Source organism: Musca vetustissima, unplaced genomic scaffold (assembly GCF_032173495.1).
Source record: "Musca vetustissima isolate MV318-11 ecotype Yass unplaced genomic scaffold, APGP_CSIRO_Mvet_v1 utg17733, whole genome shotgun sequence".
In the NCBI taxonomy this organism is placed as follows: domain Eukaryota; kingdom Metazoa; phylum Arthropoda; class Insecta; order Diptera; family Muscidae; genus Musca; species Musca vetustissima.
The window spans coordinates 87,211-100,404 of NW_026879553.1; the positions used below are offsets into that span (position 1 = coordinate 87,211).

Sequence of the window (13,194 nt, forward strand, 5' to 3'; positions counted from 1 at the left end):
TTCTTTTTTAATATTTTATTCTTTGTTTTTGTAGATAAATGCACACTTATTTCTGAGTAGTAGAATTACGTTATCGCGAACGTCTCAACACAACGAATGCTAATTTTTAAATGAAACGAAGTGAGTGAGGCTTGGAGGTTAGTCGTCAGTTGTAAAATCGTGATGAACAATGCAAAAAAATTCCGATATCGTTGTTTGTCAAAGCTAGAGAGAGAGAGAGAGCGAGAAATAATCTCTTGGTGTGTGTGTATGAGTTTATTTTTTAAACAAAATTAAATTAAATAAAGAATAAACAATATTCTACGTGTTTATGGACAATGGTCAGGAGATTTATGTTTATTTTTGGAGGCGAAGTCGAGTGGCATGCTGCTGTATTTGTCATCTGTATTAATTTGTTATTTATGTATGTATTCGTGTGCGTGTGGGTGTGTAAATGTTTGTGTCAACAATATGCATTTCCGTTTTGAGTGTGTTTTTTCTTTACTTTTTTCAATTCAATTAATAACACATTTACATGCCCATACATATATATACCTACCTACATTGCTATTAATAGTTTTATTCTTATTTTTTAATACCTTTTGTACGTCAGTCTATTGTTTGAATATTTTTATTCTTGTCTTCTGATTTTTTTTTTGTAATGCAATTGGTTTATCTTTCATTTTGTTGTTATTGTTATTTTTCTCACTTACTAATAAAAATACAACAACAACAATTACTACATATCAGTGACTCAAACAATGAATCGTATTCCACAATAAATATGCTATGTCGTCGGAATATATTCTTATCAAAAAAGGTTCTCAGTGACTTTCGATTGATAAGTAGTTGTCATTGTACGACAAACATTCTCCTTTTGTTTATTTTTTCTTTGTTTAGTTTAACTGACGATATGAAAAATAAAAAAACTATCTCATCAATGAAATTTGAAACCTCTGGCAATCGGATTTTTCGAAATCTTATCAACAAAAAAGAAAAACAAATAAATAAAAATGCAAAAGGCATTATCAAATAACAATAATAATCCAGCGATAATTAAAATCAACAGTCTTGCGATCATATCGATTTGAAATAAATAAATAAATAAACAAAAAATTCCTGTGCATTAAATTCCCCCACAATTCAAAATTAACAAAACAGTAATAGAAACACAATGTTTCTCATCTGGCAATGCTGTTTACATTGACAGTCAACGCATGCTATGTACCAATAGATGTCAGCTTTGTTTACAAAATAATTCACAATAAAATGAATAGAGTTGCCGCATTGACATGAATAATAAATAACATTAAGAGAGAATACTAATGCATGGTTTTCGTCCATGATGCAATAAAAAGGCGTTATATCAGAGCGAATTGGTATTAAAACAGCTGTTTTATTTTATAACGGAGACGATAACAAAATCTAAAGTGCATGTTTGTTTTAGGCTGGCAAGAACATGTAAACTTTAAAGGCTAGAAATTAAGGCGCGTCTAGACTACAGCTTTTATCCATTTCTACTTACATGATCGAAGTTGCAATGTAAAGGAAAGTCAGGGATATACTACATTCCCACCATTATGCGACGCATTTCGACGTTGGTTAAGCGGATCATCAGGCACTTTGGGCAATGTGTTTACAAACGTCGTTACTCGAACATTATTGCAAATTTATATCTACGAATTAATTTTATCCGTGTCAAGGCTCGGAAAAATGGCAGAAAAGGGATGTTCTGGTTCACACAAGATTTTTTGCAGAGCAGATTTTTTTTTTTGTAGTGTCTGACTTTTTTGAACGCTAAGACGCAAGTTATGCCTGTAATAAAGGTACTCTTCATTTCAAAAATCCAAATACAACTATGCTAAATTTGTACTTGAGCCTGTCAAATATGTACAACCAAGCATGCCAACAATATAAATGTTGTTGTTATTGTAAAATATTTTGTTTGTTTACTTTTTTAATTTATTCCAGAATAGAAAAATGAATTTATTTAGATAAGTTTAAGGGCCGGCCAAAGATTTGAAATTCAAAAAAAGTAGAGCAAATGGCCCTGATTTCATCGCTATATGTTTTTCTGTCGGAATCCGAGGTATCAGATATTAGCTTCCAAAGTTCCCTTGGCGCCAATATATTTCTTCGTTTGGAGGCGGTTGTGGAGATCCATCCATTGACGTAATCTGGATCTCATGGTACAACAAAGAAGGTAACCTTGCTCACAGCTGACTAAATTTTTTTTATTTTAACACCCCTCCATTGTCAAAATGATTTTGACATAACTTATGTATAAATATGTATGTATATGTGACAAATACATACATATATTTTTCAGTTACAAAAAAACATTTGTTTACAAATTGAAAACAATGTTTTTAAAATAATTTTGTTCAAAACAGTTTTCAAATAAGTGTGAAAGCTGCAAAAGGGAATTTTGTAACCAGGAGGACCACTGCCGAAATGTAAGCCTTTCAATAAGCATTAATCAGTTAATAATAACTTTAAATATTTTCAGATAGTATGAAATTATTGAAACAATGACGATTTTTATGGTACATATGCGGTTGATCCACACAATTAAATAAATGCTGAAAACATAAAAAATTCCTATGATAGTGAAATAAAATTAAAAACGCTGGTTTTTAGAAGTGCTCTGTATGTTGTATCAATGAAAAGATATTCTTATATAAAAGGGTTAGTGTTCTATCTGGAGGTATTCTTTTACACAGGTTCGGGTTTTCTTATAAGAGATCTGGTGGTCTTCTTATAGAGAAGATGCCTGATGGATGAGCTGGATGTCTTATAAAATAGCTGTAATTCTTCTTATAGTTCTGGAGGTCTTTTAAAAAAGCTGGAGGTTCTTTCAGAGTTAATATAGTTTAAACGGGATAAAGAAGATCTGGATGTATTTTTAAAGCTGGAAGTCGTATTTTTTTAATTTTATATACATATATATTTTTTTGGTATAACAATAGTTTGGTTCGAATTCACATGGCTTTGATCGAACATTGGGGCGGGTGTGAGGTTCACTTTTTGCCTTTCCAAAATGGATGCAAACAGTGCAAGCGGTGTGTTTGGCTTCAAAACCAGTTGATCGAAGGTGATAACCTCACCATCAGTCCCGAATTTTTTTCCGCAGTCTTAGAACAAATTTATTTTCACAGATTTAATGCAACTATCCTAAATAGGATATGCACAAAATTTGACATAGCTACAACCTTGCATTCGGGAGTACTTTCTTTCGGAAAACAGTACATTCTTTCGGAAAAATTAAAGTCCAATATCAAGAAAATCAAATGAAAATTAATTTTAAATTATTCTCTATATTCATTTTTATAAGAATCAAAAATAATTCTGATGGCAGAATTCGTACAATTTGAATTAAATAATTTGGACTGTATACACAAATTAGTACTGTACACAAATTTACCCCCTTCTCTAAATCGAAAAGCCCACAACTTTACCAAAATTTTGAATTTTTGTGATTTTTCTTTTGATATGTGTCGTCCATAATCAGGTCTTGACATATGAGATCCAAATAATATATACCTACTAACTGCATATTAAATATAAGCTCTAAAACAGTGCTGAATTCCTTCATATATAAGAAGTGATAATATTCTTATAGATAAAGCGAATGTCTTCTTGTTGATATGAAAATCTGGCAATACTGTTGAGATATCCTGAAGGTTGCATTTTCTGATATGCGAGAAATGCAACACTGTATTTTTATGTTCCTCTTTTACATCCTCTACTTCCTTCTTCTCGTTATAACCTCCGTGAAATAAAGATCTCTTCTGTCTAAGATAAATTGTATCTGGGTTTTATTTTCGCCATCACAACAGGTTATGGGCCCAGAGTCTGTGAGATCAATTTATCTTAGACTGCACATTGTTGAGAAGAAAGTTTGTTTAAAAAATAATGTCGGCTTCAACGAATTTCGTGATTGAAAAGTTGCTCGGGAGAGAAAACTACACAACGTGGGCCTTCGCTGTAAAAAATCTGCTACAGCATGAAGAATTGTGGGAAACCGTCCAAGGTAGTTACCCGGCAACTGGTTTAAATCCAAAAGTGGATATGAAGGCGAAAACAAAAATCATTTTGTTGGTGGACAAGGTGAACTATGTTCATATTGAGGATGCCGAGACATCAAAAGAGGTATGGGACAAGCTGAAGTCTGCCTTCCAAGATTCTGGACTTACGCGTAGAGTTGGGTTGTTGCGTCAGCTCATTACAACAAATTTTGCAACATGCGCAAGTGTTGAGGAGTACGTAAGTCAAATCGTATCTACGGCGCATAAGTTGAAAGAAGTTGACATGCCCGTGAGTGATGAATGGATAGGAACACTACTTTTAGCAGGGCTGCCTGAGGAGTACGCACCGATGATAATGGGTATCGAAAGTTCCGGTGTTAAAATTACTTGCGACTCCATCAAGACCAAACTACTTCAAGATGTTAAAAAGGCCAACGAGAGCGGTGATGCGGCGTTTTTTACAAGGAAGAAGAAGCAACAAAAGAAAAGAATGCGATGTTTTAATTGTAACCGCATTGGTCACATTGCAGCGGATTGTCACAGTAAAAAACAACCAGACAAAAAGGAGAGTGGTTTTTGCACAGTGTATGTGGCCAAAGCAACCAATGACAAAGAGTGGTTCATTGATTCTGGAGCGAGTTTGTACATGTGTATGCGGAAAGAGTGGTTCAGTGATATTCGGCAATCTACTGTGAAGGAAATTTTCGTGGCCAACAAAGAGAAACTGTCGGTTGAAGGTATTGGTGACATAAAGTTCAAACTCTTTGTGAATGGGAAAAAGATGGACATAACTTTTTACGACGTCCTTTATGTACCGAATCTGTCAGTGAACCTGCTATCAGTTAGCCAAATTATAAGCAGAGGTTATACAGTTCAGTTCCAGAATGACAAGTGTATGATAAAAAGAGGCAGAAAAGTGATAGCCACTGCCACACTTGAGAATAACATGTTTAAATTAGATGGAAACACTGAACAGAAGTGCATGGCAGCTATTACAGATCGTGTTATATGGCATTCTAGAATGGGTCATCTGAATTATGCAGACATGAACAAGACCAAGGAGCTTGTAAATGGAATTCAATTTAAAATGTCGCCCAATGAGAATTGTGTTTCATGTCTTAAAGGCAAAATGTCTCGGAAGCCATATAGACCATCAAATACCCGTACATCTGATATGCTTGAGCTCATACATTCGGACCTGTGTGGCCCGATGGAGGAATCGTCGATAAATGGAGCTAAGTATTTTTTGTGTTTTCTTGATGATTATACACGTAAAGTATTTGTATATTTTTTGAAGGCAAAAACGGAGGTAGCAGCATTGTTTGAGCAGTTTAAAGCCAGAGTGGAAAATGAAACTGGCAAACGAATTAAATGTTTACGTACGGACAACGGCACTGAATATTGCAACAAACAGCTCTCAGAATTATTAAAAAGATATGGCATACAACATCAAACCACCGTACCATACAGTCCACAGCAAAACGGCGTGGCTGAAAGAGCAAATCGCACAATAGTCGAAAAAGCGCGCTGTATGTTATTTCATTCTGGTTTGCCGAAGAAGTTTTGGGCCGAGGCTGTTGCAAATGCCGTTCATGTCATTAATCGCTCCGTTTCTGCCGCTATTGCAAAAAATATACCCCAAGAACTCTGGACCGGTAATAAAGTTGATTTGTCACATCTTCGAACATTTGGATGTCGAGCTATGGCGTATGTGCCGAAAGAAAAAAGACGAAAGTGGGATGCAAAATCCAAAGAATTAATCTTTACTGGCTACTGCGAAGAGACAAAAGGTTACCGTCTACTTGATCCCAATACTCTCATTCTCGTCAAAAGTCGTGATGTAATATTTTTAGAAAATGAATTCTGGCGAGATAAATTAAAGGCTGCGGAAGATAATTATTGTTTTTATAAAGAGAAACACTCAGCTGCTGTTGGTGATGGCACTGTTGATGATGGTACTGTTGGTGATGGCACTGTTGATGATGGTACTGTTGGTGATGGCACAATTAGTGATGGGACTTTTGGCGATGGCAACGTTGATGATGACGTATGGAATTACAGTGATGATTCACAAGATTTTGTCGAGTTTGATGAGACGATTACCAGTGATGATACAGATGTTCAACTGGTAAATCAACAAAATAGTGATGAAACTGTTAGACGTTCCTCACGAACACCAAAACCAATTAATATGAGTGATTATTATATGTATGCAGTGGAGGTTGGTGGTGTTGAAGATCCATTTACAATACATGATGCATTTAAAGACGTTGATGCCAAACAGTGGAAACAAGCAATGAAAAGTGAGTACCAGTCTTTAATGCAGAACAATACATGGACGTTAATGGACTTGCCGCAAGGAGTGAAGCCAATTAAAAATAAATGGGTGTTCAAAAGAAAGCGTGATGATTGTGGAAATGTGATCAAATTTAAAGCAAGATTGGTCATAAAGGGATGCTCTCAAAAGCCAGGGATTGATTTCCAGGAAATTTATTCGCCTGTGGTGCGCTACACATCTATACGCTACCTGTTGTCAATTGCAGCACAGTTTAACCTAGACATCGAACAAATGGATGCGGTTACAGCCTTTCTTCAAGGAGACTTAGATGAAGAAATATTTATGGAGCCACCGGAGGGTATTAAAGGCGATTTTAAAGGCAAGGTCTGCAAACTCAACAAGGCAATATATGGGCTTAAACAAGCAAGTCGCCAATGGAACAAAAAGTTAGACGCAGTTTTGAAAAGCTTGAATTTGCAGCAATCGGAGATGGACCCATGTATTTATTATAATATAAGTGGCACCAAAATATTTTTTATATCTGTATACGTCGATGACATATTGATTTTCTCCAATAATGATGAGTTTATGAAGGCAGTGAAGAAAGAGCTGCAGAGATCGTTGAGTATGAAAGATTTGGGTGTAGCAAAGAATTGTGTTGGTTTACATATAACCAGAAATAGAGAGAAAGGTGAAATATATGTTGACCAGACCATGCATGCCAATGAGTTTTTACGTCGTTTTAACATGGAAGAGTGCAAGCCTATTTCCACACCGTTTGATGTAAATGTAAAATTGAAGAAACCGGAGGCTGGATCAAGAAATCCAGACAATTTACCTTACCAAGAGGCCATAGGATGTTTACTCTACTTGGTGCAAGGATCTCGACCTGACCTGGCATATTCCGTCAACTATTTGAGTAAATTTAATGATTCCTTTGATAAAACACACTGGTCAGCCGTGAAAAGAGTTTTCAGATATTTGAAAGGGACCAAAAATGCTACATTGGTTTATAAGAAAAATGATAATGGTCTTCAGATAAGCGGTTTTTGTGACGCTGATTATGCAGGGGATATATCAGATAGACGATCATGCACTGGATTTGTTTTTATGCAGCAAGGTCCAATTAGTTGGAATAGTAAGAGGCAAGCCACAGTGGCCTTATCAACTACAGAAGCTGAGTACATGGCGATGTCTGCAGCAGTGCAAGAAGCAGAATGGCTTCGGCAGTTGCAAAAACAATTTTTTGGTCATCTTTGTAAAGATACGGTGCTGTTGCACTGCGACAATAAAAGTGCTATAAATTTAGCAAATACAGAAGCTTATCATGGGCGCACTAAACATATAGACGTGCGTCATCATTTTATACGAGACAAGATCGATGATGGATACATTGTTCTTCAATACGAAACGTCAGAAAATATGGTTGCAGATTTCTTAACGAAGCCTCTAACAAAGGACAAGCATGTGAGGTGTGCCAATATGTTGGGTCTATTTTTAGTATAGCCAGCTTTTAGTGGAGGTGTTGATATGAAAATCTGGCAATACTGTTGAGATATCCTGAAGGTTGCATTTTCTGATATGCGAGAAATGCAACACTGTATTTTTATGTTCCTCTTTTACATCCTCTACTTCCTTCTTCTCGTTATAACCTCCGTGAAATAAAGATCTCTTCTGTCTAAGATAAATTGTATCTGGGTTTTATTTTCGCCATCACAACACTTCTAATGAAATATCTGAAGGTCTCCTTATTTGAAAATTCTTATATCGGTTTCCCTCTCTGTTCCCAACGCTTTTTCGCTAATCGGCTTAATAGTTGATGTACTTCATTGAATATTTCTCTTGTCTTTTTCAAACGAACGAAATGAAACACAAACTAATTTTTTTTAAATGACATTCAATAACAACAACAACAACATTCATGTTGTATTTCACCTGCTCAGGTACAAAAAGCACACTGTTGTATTCAAATTTTCGAAATGAGACTACCTTTATTATTTTGCCATGATTTAGAGGTAACTCATACAAAAACGCATACTCGTTGAAAATAGCAAATTATCGTTGCATTAGGAAATTGAAGTAAATTGTAAACCAAAGGGCAACGAACCTCTTTTGCGATTTCTTTGATTTGATAATATATAATTTTTAACGCGTAATTTATGTCATGTCAATTAATAGCCGTTAAAGCCGTTCAGAAAAACATTACACTCGCAAACTATATTTTTTCCATCGTCTGCAGATTTGAGAATATAGCAAAGATAAATGTCAAACATTTCAAAAAATGCAGTTGTATTTTTTGTGGTTCCCTTTAAATTAATAGAAATTAATGTGTGGCCAGAACGCATTAAAAATATCTTCACCAAGACATCATTGTCAATGTGTTGGCAATGCCAGCACAACACAGCTCACATACCAAAACAAAGCTGTACAGCTTGTCAAAATCCGTACACGAAAATAAACAAACATTTTTGACAACTGTGTCTTCGTATTAAAAAAACATAAACATGTTGCCAGATTACGAAACGAAAAAAAATATATTTTATTTATATTTTTAATAAAAAAATTAATACAGATATAAATTAATATTATTGACATTAATTTGTAATTGTTTATTTGATTTTAATTTATTTTTTTTCTAGTAATTAATTATTTAATAAAATTCATACACCTTGTCCATTTTTTGCTTGTCAATTATTTCCCCCCTTTTGATGCAATGTCAATTTGTTAAAGCTGGCAACACTGTTGCCACGTCGTTTCTGCTGTCAAACATTTGTCGTGTCTTCGTTAATACAACAAATTGGCTTTCGCCTTCATTCATTCGTGTTACTTCTTGCTGCAACGAAACTAGGTGCGTGTTTGTGCATTTCCATTAGAAAGAAGAATTCTTTTTTTTATTAAATTAAACAAATAATTGTTGCTTTTTAAAGACAAGTGAAGAGTTATTATTTTCAAATAATAAACAAGTTGTTTACAAAAGCCAACAAATCCACGTAAATAGGCTTATAATTCTTTCTTGTTGCTGTTGTGTGTATTGTGAAGGAGGAGTAGGAGAAGGGGAAGGTGGTGAAAAGTGTGAAGAAATTACAAGTGAAATTTCAATTGAATAACTTTAATTATTGTATTTATGAATTAAGATACTTATTAAAAATGTTATTTGTTTAATTAGAATGCAAGCAATTACGGAAAATCTTTTATGAGCGAATTTTCATTGAAATGAAAATATTGTGTGAGCGTGACGTATGCCACGAAGACAAATCTCCACCGCGCCACCATCATCGTCATCTAATCATCACAACAAGTGATTATTGTACACATTTTACAACTGCTTTCCCCCCAGCTCAATGGAAATTAAATGAATTTTCTATTTCTTTCTATAATTTTCATGTAGGTCTTACTAATCGTTTTCTTTCTCTTTTACAGCTAAACAAACCTCCTAACTAACCCGCCATGGATAAAGTTGTGAAATTCTGTGAACCTGGCCGTGTCTTCGCCAAGGACTCCATCCGTTTGGTCAAACGTTGCACCAAACCCGATCGCAAAGAGTTCCAAAAGATTGCCATTGCCACCGCCATTGGTTTCTGCATTATGGGCTTCATTGGTTTCTTCGTTAAACTGATTCACATTCCCATCAACAACATCATTGTCGGTTCATAAGTCCCCAGCACATAGAAATGGATTTATGTTTTCTTTATTTAAAAAAATAACAACATACAACTTTCCAAGGCTGCATCAGCTTTTTGTTTTGTATCCCAAACAACATCAACAACAAAAATGCTAAATCCGTTTCATAAATGTCTCTTTTTTATGTTATAAGATTTTTATTTTTACTACTATTAAACATCCTTTAAAATACAACAAATATCTTCCGGGTTATTTTTTTTCGATAAAAGATTTAACATAGATCGTTCATAACTTTTTTTTTAATTAGTTAATACTATATTTTTTCGTAGTCTTAAGAAGTAGAGAGATTTATATGAATTTTTCATATCGAGAAAATATATACCAGGAAGTTTAATGACATTTCCCTATATTGTGAGAATTTTGTATTTTCTTCCACCATTTTTTTCCATTTTCTTTTAAGAAACTTTATTTTCATCCATTCAAGAAACAAAAAACAACAACAAACAACTCTTGTGTTTAATTTATAATTTTGTAAAAGATAATAAAATTCAAACAAAAAAATTTAAAAAATAATTATGTGACTTATTTATGGAGGAATGATGTGGAGATGGAGGGAAGATAAGTGTTGTGATAATGAAATTAGAATATAAAAACAAATTGATATGGATACCTCGGAAATTGTACCTCTGCTGATACTTTAGGAGAATGTAAAAGAATCTCTATCGGATTTATAAGAAAAAAAAAACGTAAATGCTTTTAATAAGTTATCCCAATACATCCATATTTGTGATTTAATGTAGTTTTGGTAAGCAATTAATTGATAAAATCCGATCGCTTCATATGAGGGACCGATTAATCCCACCTTCGACTTGATAAAAATATGGTACTATTTTTATGTACAGATTAAATCAAATCGGATATGCCATTTAAAAAATTCAAAAATGTTGACAAAAATATTTGGGACGTACCAGAAGTAGTGGACCGATAGATTCCATTTTCGGACATGGTAAAAATATTTGAATCAAAACGGATACTTCATTCGTATGATTTCGGACTTGAAATTTCTTAAAAAATTTAAAACTTTTTATTAAAAGAGTGGACCGAAAATTCCGTTTTTCAAACATTTAAAATATTAGATTAACCAAAATTTAATTCAGTTAAGAAACTCCGTTCGCATGATTTTAATAAAATTCATTTTCAGCAAAATTTTGATCATTTTGTTTTCGAGGCATCAGTTGAAGTGGACCGATTTTCACATTCCAATTTTCAACTTGATTTTAGTTTTCAGAGGTTAGATGAAAACAATTCCTCTCTTCGAGAGTTATTATGCGCCCCCAGATAGCAAGAAATACAGACAGACGAAATTTTGTAAATCGATTCCAAATTGTTAAGACCAAATCTGAAGATCTGAACCGACGAAAAAAAATTATTTCCTTCTATAGTTATCATGCGCAGCAGCTTGCAAGAGATATAGACAGACGAACAAAAATTTGTAAATCGACTCCAAATTGTCTTAAAAAAACTTCGATTTCGATGTGGCCCTTTTTGTCATAGCAAAATGTATAGAAATAAGGTCCAATCTGAAGATCTGAACCGATTTCGAAACGTGGCACACATCATTTTGAAGTCAATACGCTATGCCCAACATCGTGTAAATCGAAAGAAATATAGGGGCTTTGTTGCAACATTTATATAAAATCGAAAATATATATGGGACCTATATCTAAATCTGAAGCAATTTATACAAAACTTAACACACGTTATTCTAGACTCAATTCAATATGATATGGAAAATTTCGTCGCAATCGGCCAAACCTTCGAAGTTTGGTGCCCAACTTACATAAAATCTGCCAAACCTATATATGGGAGCTATATCGAAATCTTAACCGATTTCAACAAAAGTCAATCTGTACTTAATTCAGAACACTGGACATTTTTGTCGCATTCGAATCGTTCTTCGTCCAAATAAGTGAGCTGTGTCAAATTTCATCTTATTCGGATCATAAATGTTTACAATTTATAATAGAAAGACGGACGGACATGCATAAATCGATTTTTTTCGAGTAATACGGGTTTTAAACCTTGTTTTATATATATGGCATAATAATTTAAAGAGCGAAATTTTTAAAATAATAATTTTTTTTTATCAAATCATTGATTTTTAAAAATATTTTTTTTTTCGAGTCGAGGTTTTGATCTTTTTTTAGCAAAAAAAAAATCAATATAGTGAATGCATATTTTCGCGAATCATCGGTCTTTATAATAAAGATTATTTTAAACTATTTTTTATAATATTTCATTAATGGAGTGGATTTTTTCCCGAATCGTCAATCTTTTTAAAAGTATTTTTTTAATATCTTTTATAATATTTCATTTAAACAGCGAAATTTTAAAATATTTCTTTTTTTAAATCGTTGTTTTTTTTTTTTTGAATTGAATTTGTTACCGAATCGTTGTCGGTCTTTTATTACAATATTTTTTTTACGATTTCTCATAATAAAAATTTAAATAAATTTTCAAAAATATTTGAATTTCCTATACATTCTTAAATTTCCATTTTTAATTATTTTCTTAATGTTTTGTTTAAAAAAAAAGTCTAAATGAAAAGACAAATGATGGAATTTTATTATTACAAAATAAATATGTGCCTAAAAGTATGCAATTAAATTAATGAAAATGAATGATTCTTTACTATAAACGAATCAATAAAAATGAGAAAGAAAAAGTTTAAAATTTAATTGTCCTCCTAAAAATATGCAATAAAATCGACTTTTATAGAGGGACTAGCTCATATAAATTTAAAAACCCACTTTTATAGAGGAACTAATCTATAACAAATATCAATTTAAAAATCCTCATTTATAGAAGAACTATACTATAAAAATATCAATTTTAAAATCCTCATTTACAGAAGAACTATACTATAAAAAATATCAATTCAAAAATTCGCTTTCAAAGAGGGACTAGGGTATAAAAATATCAATTTAAAAATCTACATTTATAGAGGGACTAGCCTATAAAAATATCAATTTAAAATCCCCGTTTTGTAGAGGGACGATAATATAAAAAAATATCAATTTATATAAGTTTTTTAGATGTAAGAGTCTGCTTAGACATGTTTTTATATTTTTATATTGTTAATACTATTTATTGGCCTTTAAGGCTTTGGTATTATTTAATGGAAATAAATAAATAAAAAAATAAAATAAAATCCACTTATATGGATGGACAATTCCTTAAAAAATATCAATTAAAAAATCCCCGTTTTATAGAGGGACTATTCTATAA

The 13,194-nt window shown here is 32.9% G+C and overlaps 1 protein-coding gene across 1 annotated transcript; it reads left to right on the plus strand.

The window, feature by feature from the left end:
• The first annotated feature begins 9,701 nt into the window (after positions 1-9,701).
• On the plus strand, positions 9,702-9,942 carry LOC133324471 (protein transport protein Sec61 gamma-2 subunit). Its single transcript, XM_061533304.1, has one exon. The coding sequence runs from the start codon at positions 9,733-9,735 to the stop codon at positions 9,937-9,939; it is 207 nt and encodes a 68-aa protein (XP_061389288.1). The 5' UTR covers positions 9,702-9,732; the 3' UTR covers positions 9,940-9,942.
• The last annotated feature ends 3,252 nt before the right edge of the window (positions 9,943-13,194 follow it).